The sequence below is a fragment of the Aotus nancymaae genome, unplaced genomic scaffold (genome assembly GCF_030222135.1).
Source record: "Aotus nancymaae isolate 86718 unplaced genomic scaffold, 86718_ANA_hifiasm-v0.15.2.pri h1tg000062l, whole genome shotgun sequence".
Lineage (NCBI taxonomy): Eukaryota > Metazoa > Chordata > Mammalia > Primates > Aotidae > Aotus > Aotus nancymaae.
Window position 1 is genome coordinate 26,589,292 of NW_026988476.1, and position 17,776 is coordinate 26,607,067.

Genomic DNA, 17,776 nt, shown 5'->3' on the forward strand with positions numbered 1-17,776 from the left:
TTCATTAATAGGTTAACATATGAGCTTTCTGATTAAAATCCGTTGAAAGAAATTATTATATGAGGTAATGTATCAACCATATAATGTGTTGGAATAGTGCTGGGTGACTGTCATAATTTGCTGGTACAGTTTACAAAAAGGAAAATAAAGTTAGTTCTTTTTGTTGGGAAAGAAGATTTCATGTTATCTGTGTTTGCAGACTTTCTGGCTCATCTGCTGGAGGAATCCTTGCTGCGGGGGTGTTTTCATTTTCTCGTCTAACATGGCAGTGGTCCATTGCAGCAGAGGTTTTTAGCTTAAACAATCTGTTTGTGGGGCTGCTTATGGCTCTTACTGTACATTTTGAGGAAGCAGCAACTGCAAAGGAGAGATCAAAGGTAACCAATTTTGATCAAAGTGAAGTCAGTTTTTGTTTTAATTTTTAGACAGATGTGTTTTTTTTTAATGTTGGCTTAAATACCATTTATCTGTTCTGATTACTGTCAGGATAATCTAGCATGTTGAGAGAGAAAATGATCTCAGTCTTTTTTATTATGGATGGAACCACGACAACCCGTATAAAAACATGGTGCTTTTTTTCCCTCAGAGTTGAGAAGGTTTTTGGAGAATGAGAGGATTATGAACTCTCTTGTGTGTCCCATGGGAAAGAAAGGCTTGTAGGTTAATTCACCATCATTTGCTTATATTATCAGAAGTTGCCAAACTCTGAACTGGCCCCCTTAAATTATAGTACATTGACTCACTCCTTAATTGCCAAAAAAGGTCAAATTTGTAATTTACTTACCTAAAAGAAGAGTATCAAATGTAAAACATGAAGTAGTTCAGATGAGATTACAGTGAATTTTAAGGTAAACACTATCATCAAAATCACTTGACATGTAAAAGAACCCTATCTTCTAAAAACTTAGAGTCTACACATTGGGAAATGCCAAATCATCTTAGTATAGGCAGCCTTGTGTTGTTCAAGAGTGTAGAAACAAAAGAACATGATGGTTTATGTGTGGTTTCCTGTGATGCTATTAGAGGGGGTTTATGGGCTTAAAAAATGTCTGATTATCTTAAAAAATTATTCAATACACTTTTTAAAGAGTGAGAAAGCACACTATCAGGTTCAGGTGTAGGGACAGCTGCAAGGGGGTTTTGCAGTAGGGGAAAGAAATTAGGCTCAACTCAAAATACAAGGAAAAGTGGGAATTTATAGTCAAGGAGCAGGGTGGGAGTCAGTGGATAGAAAATTACTGAGAGGAAACATCAGGGGTAAAGGGGGATTCTAGCTAAACCAATTTGACTGAATTCTGGCTGAAAGCAGGCCAGGGAGATCAGACACCACCTAGGGAATGGTAGTGGATGAAGAACTTGATCAGATATTGAGGATGAGGGTTCTAACGAAACTGACTTGGCAGGGTTCATGCTAAAATTGGACAATGCAGAGATGAGCATGGAAACCCAAAAGTCAAGGCTCAGTTGGGAGGCGTTTAGAGGAGCCTGACTTGAATTTGGTCAAGGAGAGAATCTTTGTCGATTATGAAACTAACACACATTCAAAAAACTCAAAAACATCACCCAGAGATAACCAGGTTTCTAAATAAAAGAGATTATATTTCATTTGTTTAATAGGAGAAAAAACAATTGCTGAATTTCAATTATAGATGTTACTTGAATAGGCATTACACAATACCCTATTACTATTACAACTTACCTCTTTATCATACAGGATTTTCTAAAAGTTGGTTTGAAAACAGTTATTTAAGGTTAAACTGCAATTATTTGATGAACATGAAAATTATTAACAAAAATAATAGTGATAAATATTAGGGACTATTAAAGGTATAACTGCTTGTGTCTTAGAGGTTGATTTTTAACCTAGCTTATGAGACAAATGCTTAGTTTTGATATAAAAATGGCTTTTTTTTATTGTTCTTAGAATTTTAGGTGAATTTTTTACTTAATTTTTTTTAAAATTTATTTTCAGATAACTAAAATTGGTGCTTTCTGCTGTGGCCTCAGCTTATGTAACCAGCACACAATAATACTCTATGTTTTGTGCATAATACCTTGGATTCTCTTTCGACTTTTAAAAAAGAAGGTAGGTTTTTGAATTTTGAAAAATAAAAATGTACAATATTTTACTTAGATCTAATATAACATTTTTGTTATGAGAAAATTTCAGGCTTTAATTTTTCTTGGATTTCATGTAAAGCATAAATAACCTTAGGGCCTAACAATATTGACTGAAAAAAATAGGATTTACAGAAATTATGCAGTATTGATTGCAGTGGCATCTGGCCTGTTCCATAATTTTGTGACTGATTCTGAACAACACCTCAATGAAAGTAGGCTGAAAGGACTTAAAGCAACAGTATCAAATTTTCTTATTGTTTTATACATTCTAAGGCACAGAGTGGTGTGCCATCATACTTACTTACTCATTTAACTGTGCTGAGTCCCTGCCCTGTTCCATTTGCTTGTTCCAGGTGCTAAAGAGTCAGCTCTCAACAAAACAGACATCACTGCTATTGTGAACTAAATAATAAAATCTCTGGTAAATAACAGTGCTGTTTTCTCAAAACAGATTCCCTAGACTTAAAACTGATTTATTGTTATTTCTTCTTTCTCTGAAAGAAAAAAATCAAATATAAAGCAACATAGGAAAATGACTTCATTAGGCATTGAGAGATTTAGTACCCAGAGGTTAAAATAGTCTATATACAAAGCCAGTGCTAGAGTCTTTTTGCTATATTGTTTGTGTACAGACTCAGCTTTATTTATCCTTTTATTATTTGTTCATTATACCTGGCTATAATCAGAATTATAATAGAAAGCACATAAATAAAATTATCTAGAAATGAAAAATAATTATACCAAAGGTTTAGATAACTATATTTACTATACTTGAACACATTTTGCTTCTTAGCTTCTTAACAGCAAACCAAAAAGGGTAACCTGGAGGTTATAAAAGTTTTATGATGTGATTAAAAAGTAAGTAAAAGGGGCCAGGTACAGTAGCTCACGCCTATAATCTCAGCAGTTTGGGAAGCCCAGGCAGGTGGATTGCCTGAGCTCAGGAGTTCAAGACCAGCTTGACAACACAGTGAAACCTTATCTCTACTAAAAATACAAAACAATTAGCTGGTGTGGCATGCACCCGTAGTCCCACCTACTCAGGAGACTGAGACAGGAGAATTGCTTGAATCCAGGAGGCAGAGGTTGCAGCGAGCCAAGATCCGTCCACATCACTGCACTCCAGCCCGGGCGGCAGAGCAAGACTCTGTCACACAAAAAAAAAACGAAGAAAAAAAAAAAAGAAAACGTAAGTAAAAGGGAAACATAGCAGTTGACAGGAAATTACTTTTCCTTGGCACTGAATTTTGTGAAGTCAAACATGTAAGTCCTTATATAAAGCTTATTAAACAGCATAACAGGCAGTGTCTTTAACAGTGTATACAGCAAATTCTTTATATGGCCTTTTGTTATATAAATCCTTGATTAAAAATGGAGATATGAAATATAACTCAGTGAAGCTTTCCTATGGAATATGAGAAGGAGGCCCAAATATTTCTCTTGTGAATCAGTAGGGGTGGATGGATACATCTCCCTCTAGTATCAGTCATCTTACCCAGGCTTCTGACCTGAACAGACATTGGAGGGGTGCATTCTGAGCTCATATTTCATGTTCGTTGATTGAAAGGAGAGGCGTATACTTTGTATAAAAACATGGAGGATTCAGAGTTGATAATTTTGGATCCTGGACTAAGGGCATATTTTCCCTGTACTGAGGTGAGCTACCAGACAGTGCTGAAATTTTGAGAACTGTGACTGTTTATTTCCCATTAGTTAAAAAGCAGAGGCTAGAAAATAAGGCCTATCAATGAAGTAACAAGGTAGTTGGATTTCACTGTGAGGTGATGTGAAACAGAGCAGAAAGTCCCGAGTCAGTTGGTTTCAACCCTGGATGCTTACTTAGACCTAAGAAGCTTTTAAAAAGTCTGTGTTTGGGCTGGGTGCAGTGGCTCACACCGGTAATCCCAGCACTTTGGGAGGCGGAGGCGGGTGGATCATGAGGTCAGGAGTTCAAGATCAGCCTGACCAACATGAGGAAACCCCACCTGTACTAAAAATACAAAAATTGGCCGGGTGTGGTGTCGGGCACCTGTAATCCCAGCTACTCAGGAGGCTGAGACAGGAGAATCGCTTGAACCCAGGGAGCGGAGGTTGCAGTGAGCCGAGATCATGCCATTGCACTCCAGCCTGGGCGACAGAGCGAGACTCCATCTCAAAAAAAAAAAAAAAAAGTGTGTATTTGTGTGTATTTATAGATGTACATATGTATACAGTAATGTAGGTATATACATATATATGTATATGCACATACATACATAGGTGTGTGTGTGTGTATATATATACACACACACACACACACATATTTATGCTAAAACTTGATTCTACCCCAGAAAATTCTGATATAAGTGTTCTGGTGTTAGGCCCAGACATCAGTATTTTTAAGAAGCTCCCAGGTGATTACAATGTGCAGTCAGGACTGTGAACTACTTATTCCCCAACTGTCTGCAATAGCTCTCATGTAATTGTCTCCCTTTTTATTTCTCACACAAAAGGAAAATTCTGCAGCAACTGCATCTTAACCATTCTAAATTCAACTTTATAATATGCAGAAACTGTGCAAAAGTAAGCATGTACTTTCTTTAAAACCACCTTTAAAAATAGCAAAGGCATGTTGTGAGATTATTTCTCACACTCCTTTCATGCCATCGTTTTTTATGCATCTCATTACTGCTATAGAAATCTCAAATGAAATCAGTACTATAATAAAACACTTCATTTTCAATTAAGAATGTTTATTGGAAAATGCTAATATAAATCAACTGCTTGTTATACATCTGATGAATGTGAACCTTGATTCTTGTATTCATTCTCACATATGAATTTCTCTTTTTTGTAAAGGAAAAATTGGCAATTTCCAAATATGATATTTGTAGGAGACCACCTTTCCAAGTTAACTAACCAGTATTTGAATCTTGGCTCTAATACGTAAGAATTGATTGAATATACCAGAATTCATATTCTTTTTGGATTTACTATTTATAAAACATTGTCGATATTGTCCTTTGTTTAAGAAAAGTATTATACAAATGAGAAATACATTTTCTTAAATAAGGTATATGAAGTAGCATTGTTAAATATAACAAGTAATTTTCTTTAATAGTCCATCCTATATGTAAATTGAAGGGAAAAAAAGCATTTGGTTGAGCTTGGAGTTTGTATAAAAGCTAGTTTCATTTATGCCAAACATTTCTGTGAAATGTTCAAAATCATTGTCAAAAGAATAGTCAGTGTATAATCATAGTAATATGTATAGTTGAAGTCTACTCCTAATGGTGATGATGAAGCAAATTGGTCTTAGAATAGTATTTTGGGCGTATTCAAAATCAGCCAAACAGCACATAATCACTTCCAAGCAGGTTATCTTAGCTGTGCAATGCTGCTTGTCATGACATGGTTTTAAATGTAAGTGATGCAATAAACATGATACTCATGATCCTTTGCTAATATTATTTACTTCACTCAGCTTTCACTTGCCATGCAAAGGAGTTCAGGCTGATGCAATTTTCTAGTAATCCATAGTAATCAGAAGGTTTACCATAGTATTCTGTGGTGACTTAATATAAATTGGGAGATCAGCTCTGAGTAAACATATTTGATGTTTTCCTTGATATGTTCTTGAAGTTCCAGGATGAATCTACTAAAATAAACATTGTTGTACCACCCAATGTGCTCTGATGCAGGAACTCTCCCTGGGCTCTTTGTTGAAGTTGAGCCTGTACTTCTCTGCTGGGTTGCTGCCCTATGTCCACCTTCCCATCTCATCTTACCTTAATCACGCCCGGTGGACCTGGGGAGACCAGACAACACTGCAAGGATTTTTGACACATTTTCTCAGGGAAGAATATGGAACCTTCAGCCTGGTAAATTCATATTTAAAGCCCTTCTAAGGAAACAAGTGGCAAAACTTTGGTGCTCTGCCTGGGCCTTGATTGCAAAAACAATATTTATCAATGACAGTGGATCGAATTTTTATTTTGGTTATTTATATAACAAACTTGCCCCTCGGAATATGACCTTTGATATAAGTTAGAGGAAAGTCAGAATCACTTAATTTGACATCATATAGTTGTATATCCTGAATATATTTTTTAGGATAGCAGTCATTAAAAAGTCTTCCACCTACATTTGAAGCATTTCAGTCTTGTTAGCACTGAGTCACTATGGGCACTTGGTCTGTAAATAAAACTATCTGGAAAAGATTGAAGGAAAAAAAAATCCTCAAATTTTAAAATTTACCTTGACCAAACCACTTCTTCTTCTTTTTTTTTTTTTTTTTAACATATTTGATGAACAGTGTTTATGTTAGTATCTAGTTATTAAAACTGAAGACATATCTGTAAATGCCTCATAAGATACAAATTCACTAAATGGAAACAGTGTGCTCCAAAGAAGTTCAAAAGGCCTTGCTTTTCCTAAGACATGTTAGGGGAACACATTAAATGTAGTCGCAGTAAAGCTTATCTGAAAAATGAAAGGATAAGCAGAAGGTTTTTTATTTTCATATAGACATTATATCCGGTTTTTCTTTCTTGGTTTGTACTTTTGTGTCGTGTTTAAGAAAGCAAATCTCAGAAGAGTACATAGTATATAATACCACTTACACAAAACTCTAAACCATGCGAAAACTAAACAATCTATTAATCAAGGGTACATACAAAAGTGGTAGGACCATACATTTATAAAAAAAGAGGGAAATAACACCAAATTCAAGGTAGTAGTTACTACTGTGGGATAAGGAGGAAAAAGTCTTTGAGGGCTTTGTGAGATACCTTATGATATTGATGAGGTTTTGTTTCTTAAATGAATGATGGATCTATAGATTTTTTAAAAAGCACTTTGAGCCTTAGATATGTATTCTATATGTTTTTTATATGTAGGAGATATTTCACATGAAATAGATTAATAAAAAGGAAAATTATTAATTATTTCGACTTAGAGAATTTGATACTTTACATTTATACTCTGCTTTACTTATATTGGTTATTTCATAAAAATATTGTCTGAGGACCATTCTAGATTTGAAATTTATATTATTCATACATAATTGTGAAATTGTAGATGAACAGGTTGTAATGAATTTTAATCGAAGTGCTATAAAGACCTTAAGAAAAGTCTATAATGGAAATATAAAAAGGTTATTAATTTATTAACATGTTAATCATTTTTGCTGGAATAGTTTAACTGATTTCTAGCCAATTGTTATTTGTTTTTTGAGAGAGAGTCTTGCTCTATACCCAGGCGGGAGTGCAGTGGCGCGATCTTGGCTCACTGCAACGTCCACCCTCTGGGTTCAAGTGATTCTCCTACCTCAGCCTCCCAAGTAGCTGGGATTACAGGTGCGCACCACCATGCTCTGCCTTTGTTTTGTATTTTTAGTGGAGATAGGGTTTCACCATGCTGGCCAGGCTGGTCTTGAACTCCTGACCTCGTGATCCAACCACCTTGGCTTCCCAAAGTGCTGGGATTACAGGCATGAGCCACCGTGCCCGGCCTGCCAATTATTATTTCTGAAATTCTTACCAAAGGATGTCCCAATTGGTTTTCACTGACTTCTCTTTAAAAATTCAATAAGACTCTGATTAAAGACTTTGAGAGAAGAGAAATGTTGCATTGTACATTTAAAACCTGTATCTTTTAAACATACACACAGCCGAAAAGCATATGAAAAAGTGCTAAATATCACTAATCATTAGAGAAGTGAAAATCAAAACCACAATGCAATACCATCTCACACAAGTCAGAATGGCTTTTATTATATGAAAAAGTCAAGAAACATGCTGGCGAGGTTTCGGAAAAAAAGAATACTACTACACTGCTGGTGGGAATGTAAATTAGTTCAGCCATTGTGGAAAATAATGCAGCGATTTCTGAAAGAACTTGAAACAATTACCATTCAACCCAGGAATCCCATTATTGGCTATATACCCAAAGGGATATAAATTGTTCTACTATAAAGATACATACACACATATATTCATCACAACACTATTCACAATAGCAGAGACCTAGAATCAACCTAAATGCCCATCAATGGTAGACTGGATTTTTTAAAATATGGTACATAAACACCATGGAATTATTACACAACCATAAAAAAGAATGAGTTTATGTCCTAGCAAAGTAATGCAGAAACAGAAAACCAAATACCACATGTTCTAATTTGTAAGTGGGAGCTAAACATTAAGTACACATGGATACGTGTACTTGAAAGCAGAGGGTAGGAGGAGGGAGCAGATCAAAAAAACAATTGGGTACTATGCTTATTACCTGGGCGATGAAATAATCTGTACACCAAACCCCCTTGACATGCAATTTACCTGTATAACAAACCTGCACAGGTATGTTTTAAGTTAAGATTGTTAAAGTACAGTAGCCTAATAAAGCTTCAGTTTAATGCTTGTGCAAATAAACGTTTGTCTTTTGTGTTTAGGCCAAATCTGAAGTAGGATCCAGTATGTCTGAAATACTGCTGTGAGTATGAAATATTTGAAACTATTTTAAAATGAATTCTCTGTTAGTTCCTTTAAGTGATTTTAGGGATTTCTGAGTTTATCTCTTTGTAGCAAAGTATGTCTGAGAAGTAGTTTTTGCCTCTGCAGTTAACAGTTGTTTGTATTTACAGTCGTCCCTCAGTATACATGGAGTATTGGTTACAGGACCTCCTGAGGATATAAAAGCCCATGGGTACTCAAGTCCTGATACAAAATGACATAATATTTGCATATAACCTATGTACATCTGCTTGTATACTTTAAATCTTCTCTAGATGATCATAACTAGTACAGTGTAAATGCTACGTAAATATTTGTTATGCTGTATTGTTTAGAAAATAATGACAAGAAAAAGCATCTGGGAGTGGGGGCGGGAGGAGAGGAAAAAAAAGAAGCATCTGTGTATGTTTGTAAAGACAGTTCTTTTCCACAAATATTTTTGATTTAAGGTTGGTTGAATCCACGGAGGCAGACCCATGGATACAGAGGGCCAACTGTACCGTCAAATATTTTTAGCACCTCCTTCAGTAAGAGCTTAAAATGAGCAATAAACACACCAGTGAATGAGAATATTAGGGTACTACATAGAGCATTTGTAGAACTAAAATGTTTTAACCTTCAATTGGATATAAAATTACCCAGTCAGTGTAGTATTGTTTTATAAATAATGTATTGTTTGTTCTGGCTTTTACACTGTCTTTATTTTATGTACATTTTATAACATTGTATTCAGCACAATTTGAACAATTATTTTCTTGTTATTTTGGTTTTTAATTCTTCAGAGCTTAATTTATGTAATGTCTCCTATGACTTCTTTAGGCTATCCTTGCCATAAGCTCTGTCTTTGACTTACATATTTTTAACATCCAACCTTATTAGAGCTGGCTTAAGCAAATATATTTCCATCTATATTATTCAATAGTGTTATTTGAAAACTGGGTTAGTATTTGCTTTAAAACCTACAGATTAAGACAAGTGGAAAGATATCCATACCAACTTGATGCAAAATTTTGGAAGAAAATAGGTTTCTGTAACACTAAAGTAATGTCCTAGCTAATTACTAATTTGGAACTCTTGGGGCTGTTTGAAAAAAACTATGAGGAGAATATTTCAACTTTATATGTGAGGCAGTTCATGAGTTCTCACGATTTTGGTGTAATTTACTTACTAGCTTGCTTTCTTCCAGCCGTCCTTCCTTCCTTTCTTTTTAAACAACTTTTTTCTACTTCCAAAAAAGGTACATAATCTTTATAGAAAATACAGGTAAGCAAAATTACGAAAGTAAAAACTACCTATGAATCCAACATATAGAGATAACCACTATTATTAATCCGTTAATATTTTGGACTATATTTTTCTAATATTTTTAGGATTTTTGTTTATTTTTAAAAGTAAGATCACAGTAAACCTACTGTTTTATTGGCCTACTGTTTTTCACTTTACTTCATATCTTGAAAATATCTCCCTGCTATCAGTTACTTTCACATAACCTTTTGATGGTTCTCACCATTGGTTTTAAATATTTCTTTTTATGTGTGAGACTTTTGTGGCTTTCTCCTTTTCGTTGGGGAATGGAACAGGAAGCTCAGGTTTCTTTTCAGAAATAAAGATGACTCTGGGTACGGTGGCTCATGCCTGTAATCCTAGCACTTTGGGAAGCCAAAGTGGGAGGATCTCTTGAGCCCAGCAGTTTGAAACCAGAAGGAGTCTTGCTCTGTCACCCAGACTGGAGTGCCAGTGGTGCGATCTCTGCTCACTGCAACCTCTGCCTCCTGGGTTCAAGTGATCCTCCCACCTCAGCCACCTGAGTATCTGGGATTACAGGTTCGTGCCACCACACCCAGCTAATTTTTGTTATTTTTAGTAGAGACAGGGTCTTGCCACGTTGGCCTTGCTGGTCTCAAACTCCTGACCTCAAATCATCCACCTGCCTCAGCTTCCCAAAAAGCTGGGATTACAGGAGTGAGCTACTGCACCCAGCCTACAAAACATTTTTTTAAAAAATTAGCCAGGCATGGTGGCATGTGCCTGTAGTCACAGCTACTCTGGGGGCTGAAGTGAGAGGATCACTTGAGCCCAGGAGGTTGAGCCTCCAGTGAGCCATCATCATGCCACTGTACACTAGCCTGAGTGACACAGTGAGATGCTGTCTCAAAAAATAAATAAATGAAATAAAGATAAAGATAGTCATATCAATGTCTCTGGGCTTTTACTTTATTCTGCTTTGCTCCATGCAGAGGGACTCACTGCCTGCTCTTTTCTATCTACCTTCCAGAGATTGTTATAGCCTTAAGGATAACTGCTATGTTTTGCCTTAGCAAACCCTACATGAACTCCAAAGAACTCTCGAGAGTAATCCTAGACCATATGTCTAACTTTTATTAGTTGCACATAAAAGTCATCTATTGGGAGACTTGAAGGCCTCCTTTACATTAAAATAATAGCAGGTTGTATACCCAGAAAAAAGACTTGACAAAAGTGATGACCACTCACACTCATACTTTTGTGTGGACCAAGTCATCATGTACAATGAAGGTGTAATTTTAGCATTCCCTGAATGAGAATTTCTAGTCTTCAATTGTTTCAGATGGGCAGGAGTGCTGAAAAATGCAACTCGTGATTAACTTATGAGAAAATCCTTCAAAGTGATAGGAGCTAATCATCTGCCCTTTTTCAGTAAAGCAAATTAAATTTTTCCCCATGCATATCTCTAAATTGCAATCCTGTACAAGGAAATTATTGAACCTAACCTTAGGCAGTGAGCATCTTTTTGCACTTACACTTAAGCAATAGATCTCCAAGAATTAATTTTGAGACTGACTTTATTCCTTTTGAAGAATGGTTTGAAATGAGCCTCATGCTGAAATCAATTTTTCAAGTGTATTTGAAAATGAGTAAGGATATCCTCTCATAGTAGATGAGTCTTCATTAGTAAAATACACATTGTGTGGTGTCCATAATTATAGTATCACATTTTCTCCAGTAAAATTGCCAGTAGGGAGAAGAAAGTTCTTTGAGATGATATATAGAGTCATTTCTTTTTTAAAAATTGGAGACCGCTAGAACAGAAGCTATTTTAGAACTCAGCACCTGAAAATGCATATGTGTTAATGGAAGAATTTAGTTTAATTGTAGGAAAAAAAAATAATACATTTCTCTGAGATTGCTTAAATGTTTCTCGAACCAAAACAAATAATATAGAAAACAAGGAAGCCATGTAAGAAAAAAGATAACCCGCAAAAGAATAGCTGGGAATCATCTCTCATGGCCTTTGTTTTCTTCATATTAGATCTCCAGAAAGCTATTCGAATTAATTTTGTTATCAGTTGCTAAATCACTGTTGACCATGTCTACACTGCCAACAGGAAAAAATTCAAAAACTCATTTCAAAGAGCTTCCTACCAAACCAGTCAGGGATATTCTATACAGGAATCCAATATCAAAAATACAGAAGCATTATTTATTCTGATCCTATTCCAAATTAAGTAAGTTGGTAACCACATGTTACAATTGGAAAACATCTTGGAACTATTTAACTCTTTCTATTGCGCTTTGTCTTCCAACTTTAAAAGACAAAATTTTTAAATCTGACCACAGCCCTTATGATTGTTCAGTATATAATCAAATGTATCCTACAAGGAATATTTTATTTGGAATTAATCAAATTGTTTTCTGCCAACAATAAGTTAGGTTGTTTTTTGCAGTTCTCAAGTCACAAATATGAGGACCGAACTCTCATTCAACATCCAAGCCCTTGCAGTTTGTGCAAATATATGTTTAGCAAGAAAGTGAGTAATAGAATGCCTTTTTCTCTTATTTTTCTGTGTTCGTGAAATGAATTAATGTTTTCATTATTACTTTAGGACATTGCTAGTATTATTTTATATTTCAAATAAGTGAGTCTCCTAGCTATCTATTAAGATAAATATGTATTGCTTTCTTATTTTTATTCTGATTCTAAATCAATGATTTCAAGAAATTGAGCAGTATATTACTGTCTAAGTAGGCAGTCATTTGATGTCCTAAACTTCAGGCTTGATCTTTTACTCTGCCGTAACCGATTATTAATGCTGATCTTAAAAAGAAGCAATTATTTAAATTCCTCTGATGGTAAAAGTAACCCCTGATGAGAAAAGAAACCCTGAAAAATGTAGCACTATAAAACCTATTAATTAATTAATTAATTAATTAATTATCTAGTCTTTTGAATGTGTGTATTTGTATGCAAATATATATTTGTCTATAGTTTTGTTTACTTAACACTTAAACATGGTATTATGAACATTTTTCCATACTATAAAAATACTTAAAATCATTTAAATGTCTAAATAACATCCTATGACCACAGGAGAATTAATTTAAATGTTCTTCTATTGAGAAGGCTTTAGATTGCTTCCACTCTTTCCACTATTATAAGTAATGCCAAAGCATTTTTATGGATTAATCTTTATTCACATTTCTGGTTATTGCTTAAAGATTTATGCCTGCATGTCACATAACTGAGTCAATGATTATGAATATTTTTAAGGCTCCTGATATAGATGTTATTAAAGTAACTTTTCTGAAGGATTATACTAACATACACTGTCATACTGCTGCATTCACACCAGCATTGAGATTTATCATTCTTAAATCTTTATTATTTCAAGCACGAAAATATTTCTGTTTTGCGTACATTTGATCACTCCTGTATTTCTTCTGTGAATGTTAGCTTTATATTCTTTACTGCATAGTCCCAAGTTGTAGTTCAAGTTTATTACTATATTTTGGTTATTTGTTTCAACTCAGATTTTAAACACTGACATCTCTCTTTGATCCTAGTTAAAAATGGAAAGTTTTTATAGATCTAATAGCTTATAGTCCTGTGATATTATTATTGATATTCATGTATATGTATATAAATATTTTAGATATATTTTTATTATTTTTTGTAGGGACAGGCAAAATCCATCGTTAATATGGCTTTTTACTGGAATGTTTTGCATTTATTCATTGTTCTTTGCTTGGAGAGCAAATTTAGATATTTCAAAACCACTTTTCATGGGTGTGGTAAGTTTTACTTAGATATATCATTGACCAGAATGTTTGAGAAGAATGTACAAATTTGCATTTCATGAATCTTATAGAAGAGCAGATTACTTGAAGAATAGTTAAAATTGTATTTACATTTTTATAAATCAAAGTTAAATTATTGAATCAGTACAGCTAAGGCCTCTTTTTAGGATAAAAAGAATGCAATGTTTAATTAACACACTCATTAAATAGAAAAATAAATGTAAGGTAGATTTAAGTCAGTCGTGTGTGTGTGTGTGTGTGTGTCTGTCTGTGTGCATGCACGTGTGTGTGTGTGTACTTGCAAATATAGGCACAACAGCATTTCTTCTGGAATTTTTTTAATAGCAAAAGGAATATGAATTGCAATTGAGGGCACTTAACCACATACTCCCTTATTTCTTACCTCCCCCGTCCCAGGCCTAGGCAAAAGAGCAACTGTGTTTCTGTTTTCCTTGGCAGCAGTCTCTGAGACTAGAGTATTTCTTCTACTTATAATAGAATCTCTGTAAATATCAATAGCTTTTTTTTGACAGCTGAAACCAACTGGTCTTTGTGTGTGTGTCTGTGTTCAGGAAGCCTAATAAATAATACCCTACTTGATCACCTCAGTTCTGAATCAATTGAGAAACAAGGTAGGAGAGTCACCTTTATTACTGATAATACTGAGACTTGAAAATGTGGCTTATATCTGTGGCCAAGAAGGCTTCCTGTTTTAGTATCTCAGAGTGAACAGATTTACCCACTAGTCACAGGCAGTACTGTGTAGGGCAGGTCTCTTCCCATGTCTCCCCAACCCCACTGGTGCCATAGAGACAGACTCTGTCCCTGGTCAGGTGCTTCCTGTGGGTAGCTCAGTTCCAGGAAAAAGTGAGAGGAAAAGGGAAGGCCCTGCAGGCTGAGTCCCAGCTCCCAAACTCCCCAGTTGGATCAGTCCCTACATCCCACAGGAGGAAATACATGAGGGGTCAGAGAGAGGCCAGGACAGTGGAGCTTCTCCCTGTGGAAGGAAATATCAGGAGTAAAGCAAAAGCATTTCTCTACCTCTTTCAGCCTGTGTATTACTGGAGTTCAAGAGTAAGGCCACAGTATTGAAGTGAATGTGTGGATCTAAAAAGGGAGATGCACCTGTCAAACTGGGAAGGAAGAATGTTTGAAAATAGAACAACGATATGACCTGGGCTTGGATTGGGGAAATCAACTAACAAAATCTGAATGACAACAGGCACATGCAACTAGGTGTATGCAGTATATTTAAAAAATATATAAGTACCTGACCAATAGCATAAACTGGTCAACTGGACCTACTGGTCTCTTTCACAGGTGGAACGATTCTGGATGCAGAGCAATGCAGTAGTGGCTGTCCTCGCTGGCACTGGTTTGGCTGCACTTGTGTCTGAGACTAACCGAGTGCTGAATAACAGTGGGCTTCAGTATCTGGAATGGCTTTCTGCAACTCTTTTTGTAGTTTACCAAATATATTCTAATTACAGGTAACATATGGTTATTTTTGTGAGAAGTAGCTGTCAAGCCAGAGATAGCTGAATATTTAGATTCAAACAGTGTATTTTGTTTTTAACTTCTACTGGTTTTCAAGACTCGAAGTGAGACAGCGTTGGTTGAATGCAGTAGTTCTTTAACTTTTGGGGTTGTTAAACCTCCAGAACCAGACTCTCAGCATGGGTGATATATGGTTTCAGGCCATTACAAACAAGGGTTTAGGTGGTGCATGTAGACTATTTGTATCTTTTTCTCTAAAGAACCCTAGAGATACTTTTAGAATCTGTAGTATAGGTAAAATCCCATGACCTGAAATAACACTTAGGTGGAGAGTAAAATGATTTAGGGTCTTTTTGTATATCCTAAAATAATTCACTTTATGCTTTATTTTATGTCCAGTTGACCCTGTAGTAGTAAATATTAATTTTTTTTGAGACAAGGTCCCATTCTGTCCCCTAGGCTGGAGTACAGTGGCATGATCGTAGCTTACTACAGCCTCGAACTCCTGGGCTCAAGCAGGTCTCTGCCTCAGCCTCCTCAGTAGCTGTAACTGTGGGCACATGCCATTATTAGCATGCCTTTTTTCTTTTCTTTTCTTTTTTTCATGGAAACAAGGTCTCACTATGTTGCCTAGGCTGGTCCTGAACTCCTGGCCTAAAGCAAGCCTCCCTCTTCAACCTCCCAGAGTGGTGGAGTTACAGGTGTGAGCCACCACACCAGCCTTAATTATTTTTAAATTAAGTTCTAAAAGTTTCTTAACTCATGTATTATTAATATTACATGTATTTCTCAAAATCTATTTAATAATCATTACAATAAGAATCTTAGTCTAACATAAAAGATGTCTTAGATTATAGTTCATTTATTTCCAGCAATATCAAGTACACATTATGGAATTGGAAGACAGTCCCTTGGAATTTTGCTATAGTGAGATTTGACTGGTATAGTTTTAAAGGGTTAATTTTTCTCTTTTAACTTTAAAAACCAATGTTCTTATCATTCAACCCTGCAATCCTATTACTGGATATATACCCAAAGGAATATAAATCATTCTGCCATAAAGACACATGCATGCAAATGTTTATTACAGTGCTGTTCACAATAACAAAGACATGAAATCAACCAAAATGCCCATCAATGGCAGGTAGGAAAAAGAAAGTGTGTTCCACGTACACCATGGAATACTATGCAGCCATAAAAAGAATGAGATCATGTCCTTTGCCAGAACATGTTGGAACTGGAGGCCATTATCCTTAGCAAATTAACACAGGAACAGAAAACCAAATACTGCATCTTCTCACTTGTAAATGGGAGCTAAATGATGAGAACTCGTGGACACAAAGAGGGGAACAACAGACACTGGAGCCTACTTGAGAGTGGAGGCTAGGAGGAGGGAGAGGATCAGAAAAAAAATAACTATTGGGAACCAGACTTGGTACCTGGGTGATGAAATAATCTGTCCAACAAACCCTGTGACACGAGTTTACCTATATAACAAATAACAAACCCACATATGTACTCCTGAACCTAAAATAAAAGTTAAAAAAAAAACATTGTCTTTATAATACTGGGGTACAGCTGGGGGTAGAAAGGCCACCAAGAGGCCTTGAGAGAAGGGGCTGCATGTCCTGGACACCTCTTCACTAGCTTGAGAAGGTTCACCAAGCCTACAGTGTGTGTCCCAACCTTTTTTAATCCCAGTTATCTCCTGGCTCAGGCTATTAGGGCAGTCCAAGTTCAGCATGAGACATGTTTGCACAGGCTAGGTGTTTTTATCTTGTTTTGATTTTTTTATTTGCCTCAGGGAAATGGAATAGCACCTTTGCTAGGTGGCACAATGTGCCTCATCACTCTGTAGCGTAGGGAATCAGGTAGGAAACAGTGATTTTTACATGAATTACAAAGGCAGGGATAATATTCTGTTCCTGGAGGTGCTCATTTGCTTCATGATACTAACCCGGTGATTCAGCTTTAGGCTGTGTTTCTCAGCTCCATCCAATGTAATGGACCTGGTCATAACAGAAAGGACATTGCTTGTCTGATTTTTCGATACTTACTACTGTCTTGTCGTCGTCTTCTGTTTTCATATAATGGTCTCAGAATTCATGCCAGTTTTTCTTTGAAGTTAGAAAGTTCACTTTATTCTTGAAAAGAATGAAGTTGTTGGCAGTAGCAAATAATGCCTGGAGAGAAGTAAACAACTCAGTAAACTCTTCCTCCCCTTGCTTCTCATTGGTCTCATCCTCTTAGCGATTTCTTGATCTCTAAAGGCAGAGAGGAACACAGGAGGCCTGTGATTCACGGGGAGAAGTGGAACGATCAACCTCTGCCTGCAAGAAAATCATACAAATTCAAGTCAGAAATGGGCAGATTTCCTTTTGCGTTTCTGAAGGTTCCTTTGAGTAAATGGAATTAACATGAAATTGCCTTAAATTCCAAGTGGAATTAGAAATCTTACTTTCTAAAGATAAATTGGATTGCACTTGGGGGGAAAAGGGACCGATTCTTATGCACTGATTCCCTTTTTGTGGAAGTAAGCAGTAGACTGATTTTTTTCAATTGCACAATTAGCTGCTGCTTTTTTATCAGACAATAGTGTTCTCTTCAAATTA

At 35.8% G+C, this 17,776-nt stretch overlaps 1 protein-coding gene across 1 annotated transcript in view; it reads left to right on the forward strand.

Annotated features, from left to right (window-relative positions):
- TMEM260 (transmembrane protein 260) overlaps positions 1-17,776 on the forward strand; it is a 74,421-nt gene that overhangs the window by 23,324 nt on the left and 33,321 nt on the right. Inside the window, exons 4-10 of the mRNA XM_012450989.3 lie at positions 200-377; positions 1,973-2,086; positions 5,802-5,981; positions 8,552-8,592; positions 12,317-12,400; positions 13,547-13,661; positions 14,988-15,157. Of these exons, the coding sequence (XP_012306412.2) occupies positions 200-377; positions 1,973-2,086; positions 5,802-5,981; positions 8,552-8,592; positions 12,317-12,400; positions 13,547-13,661; positions 14,988-15,157 (882 nt within the window). The remainder of the gene's footprint in view (positions 1-199; positions 378-1,972; positions 2,087-5,801; positions 5,982-8,551; positions 8,593-12,316; positions 12,401-13,546; positions 13,662-14,987; positions 15,158-17,776) is intronic.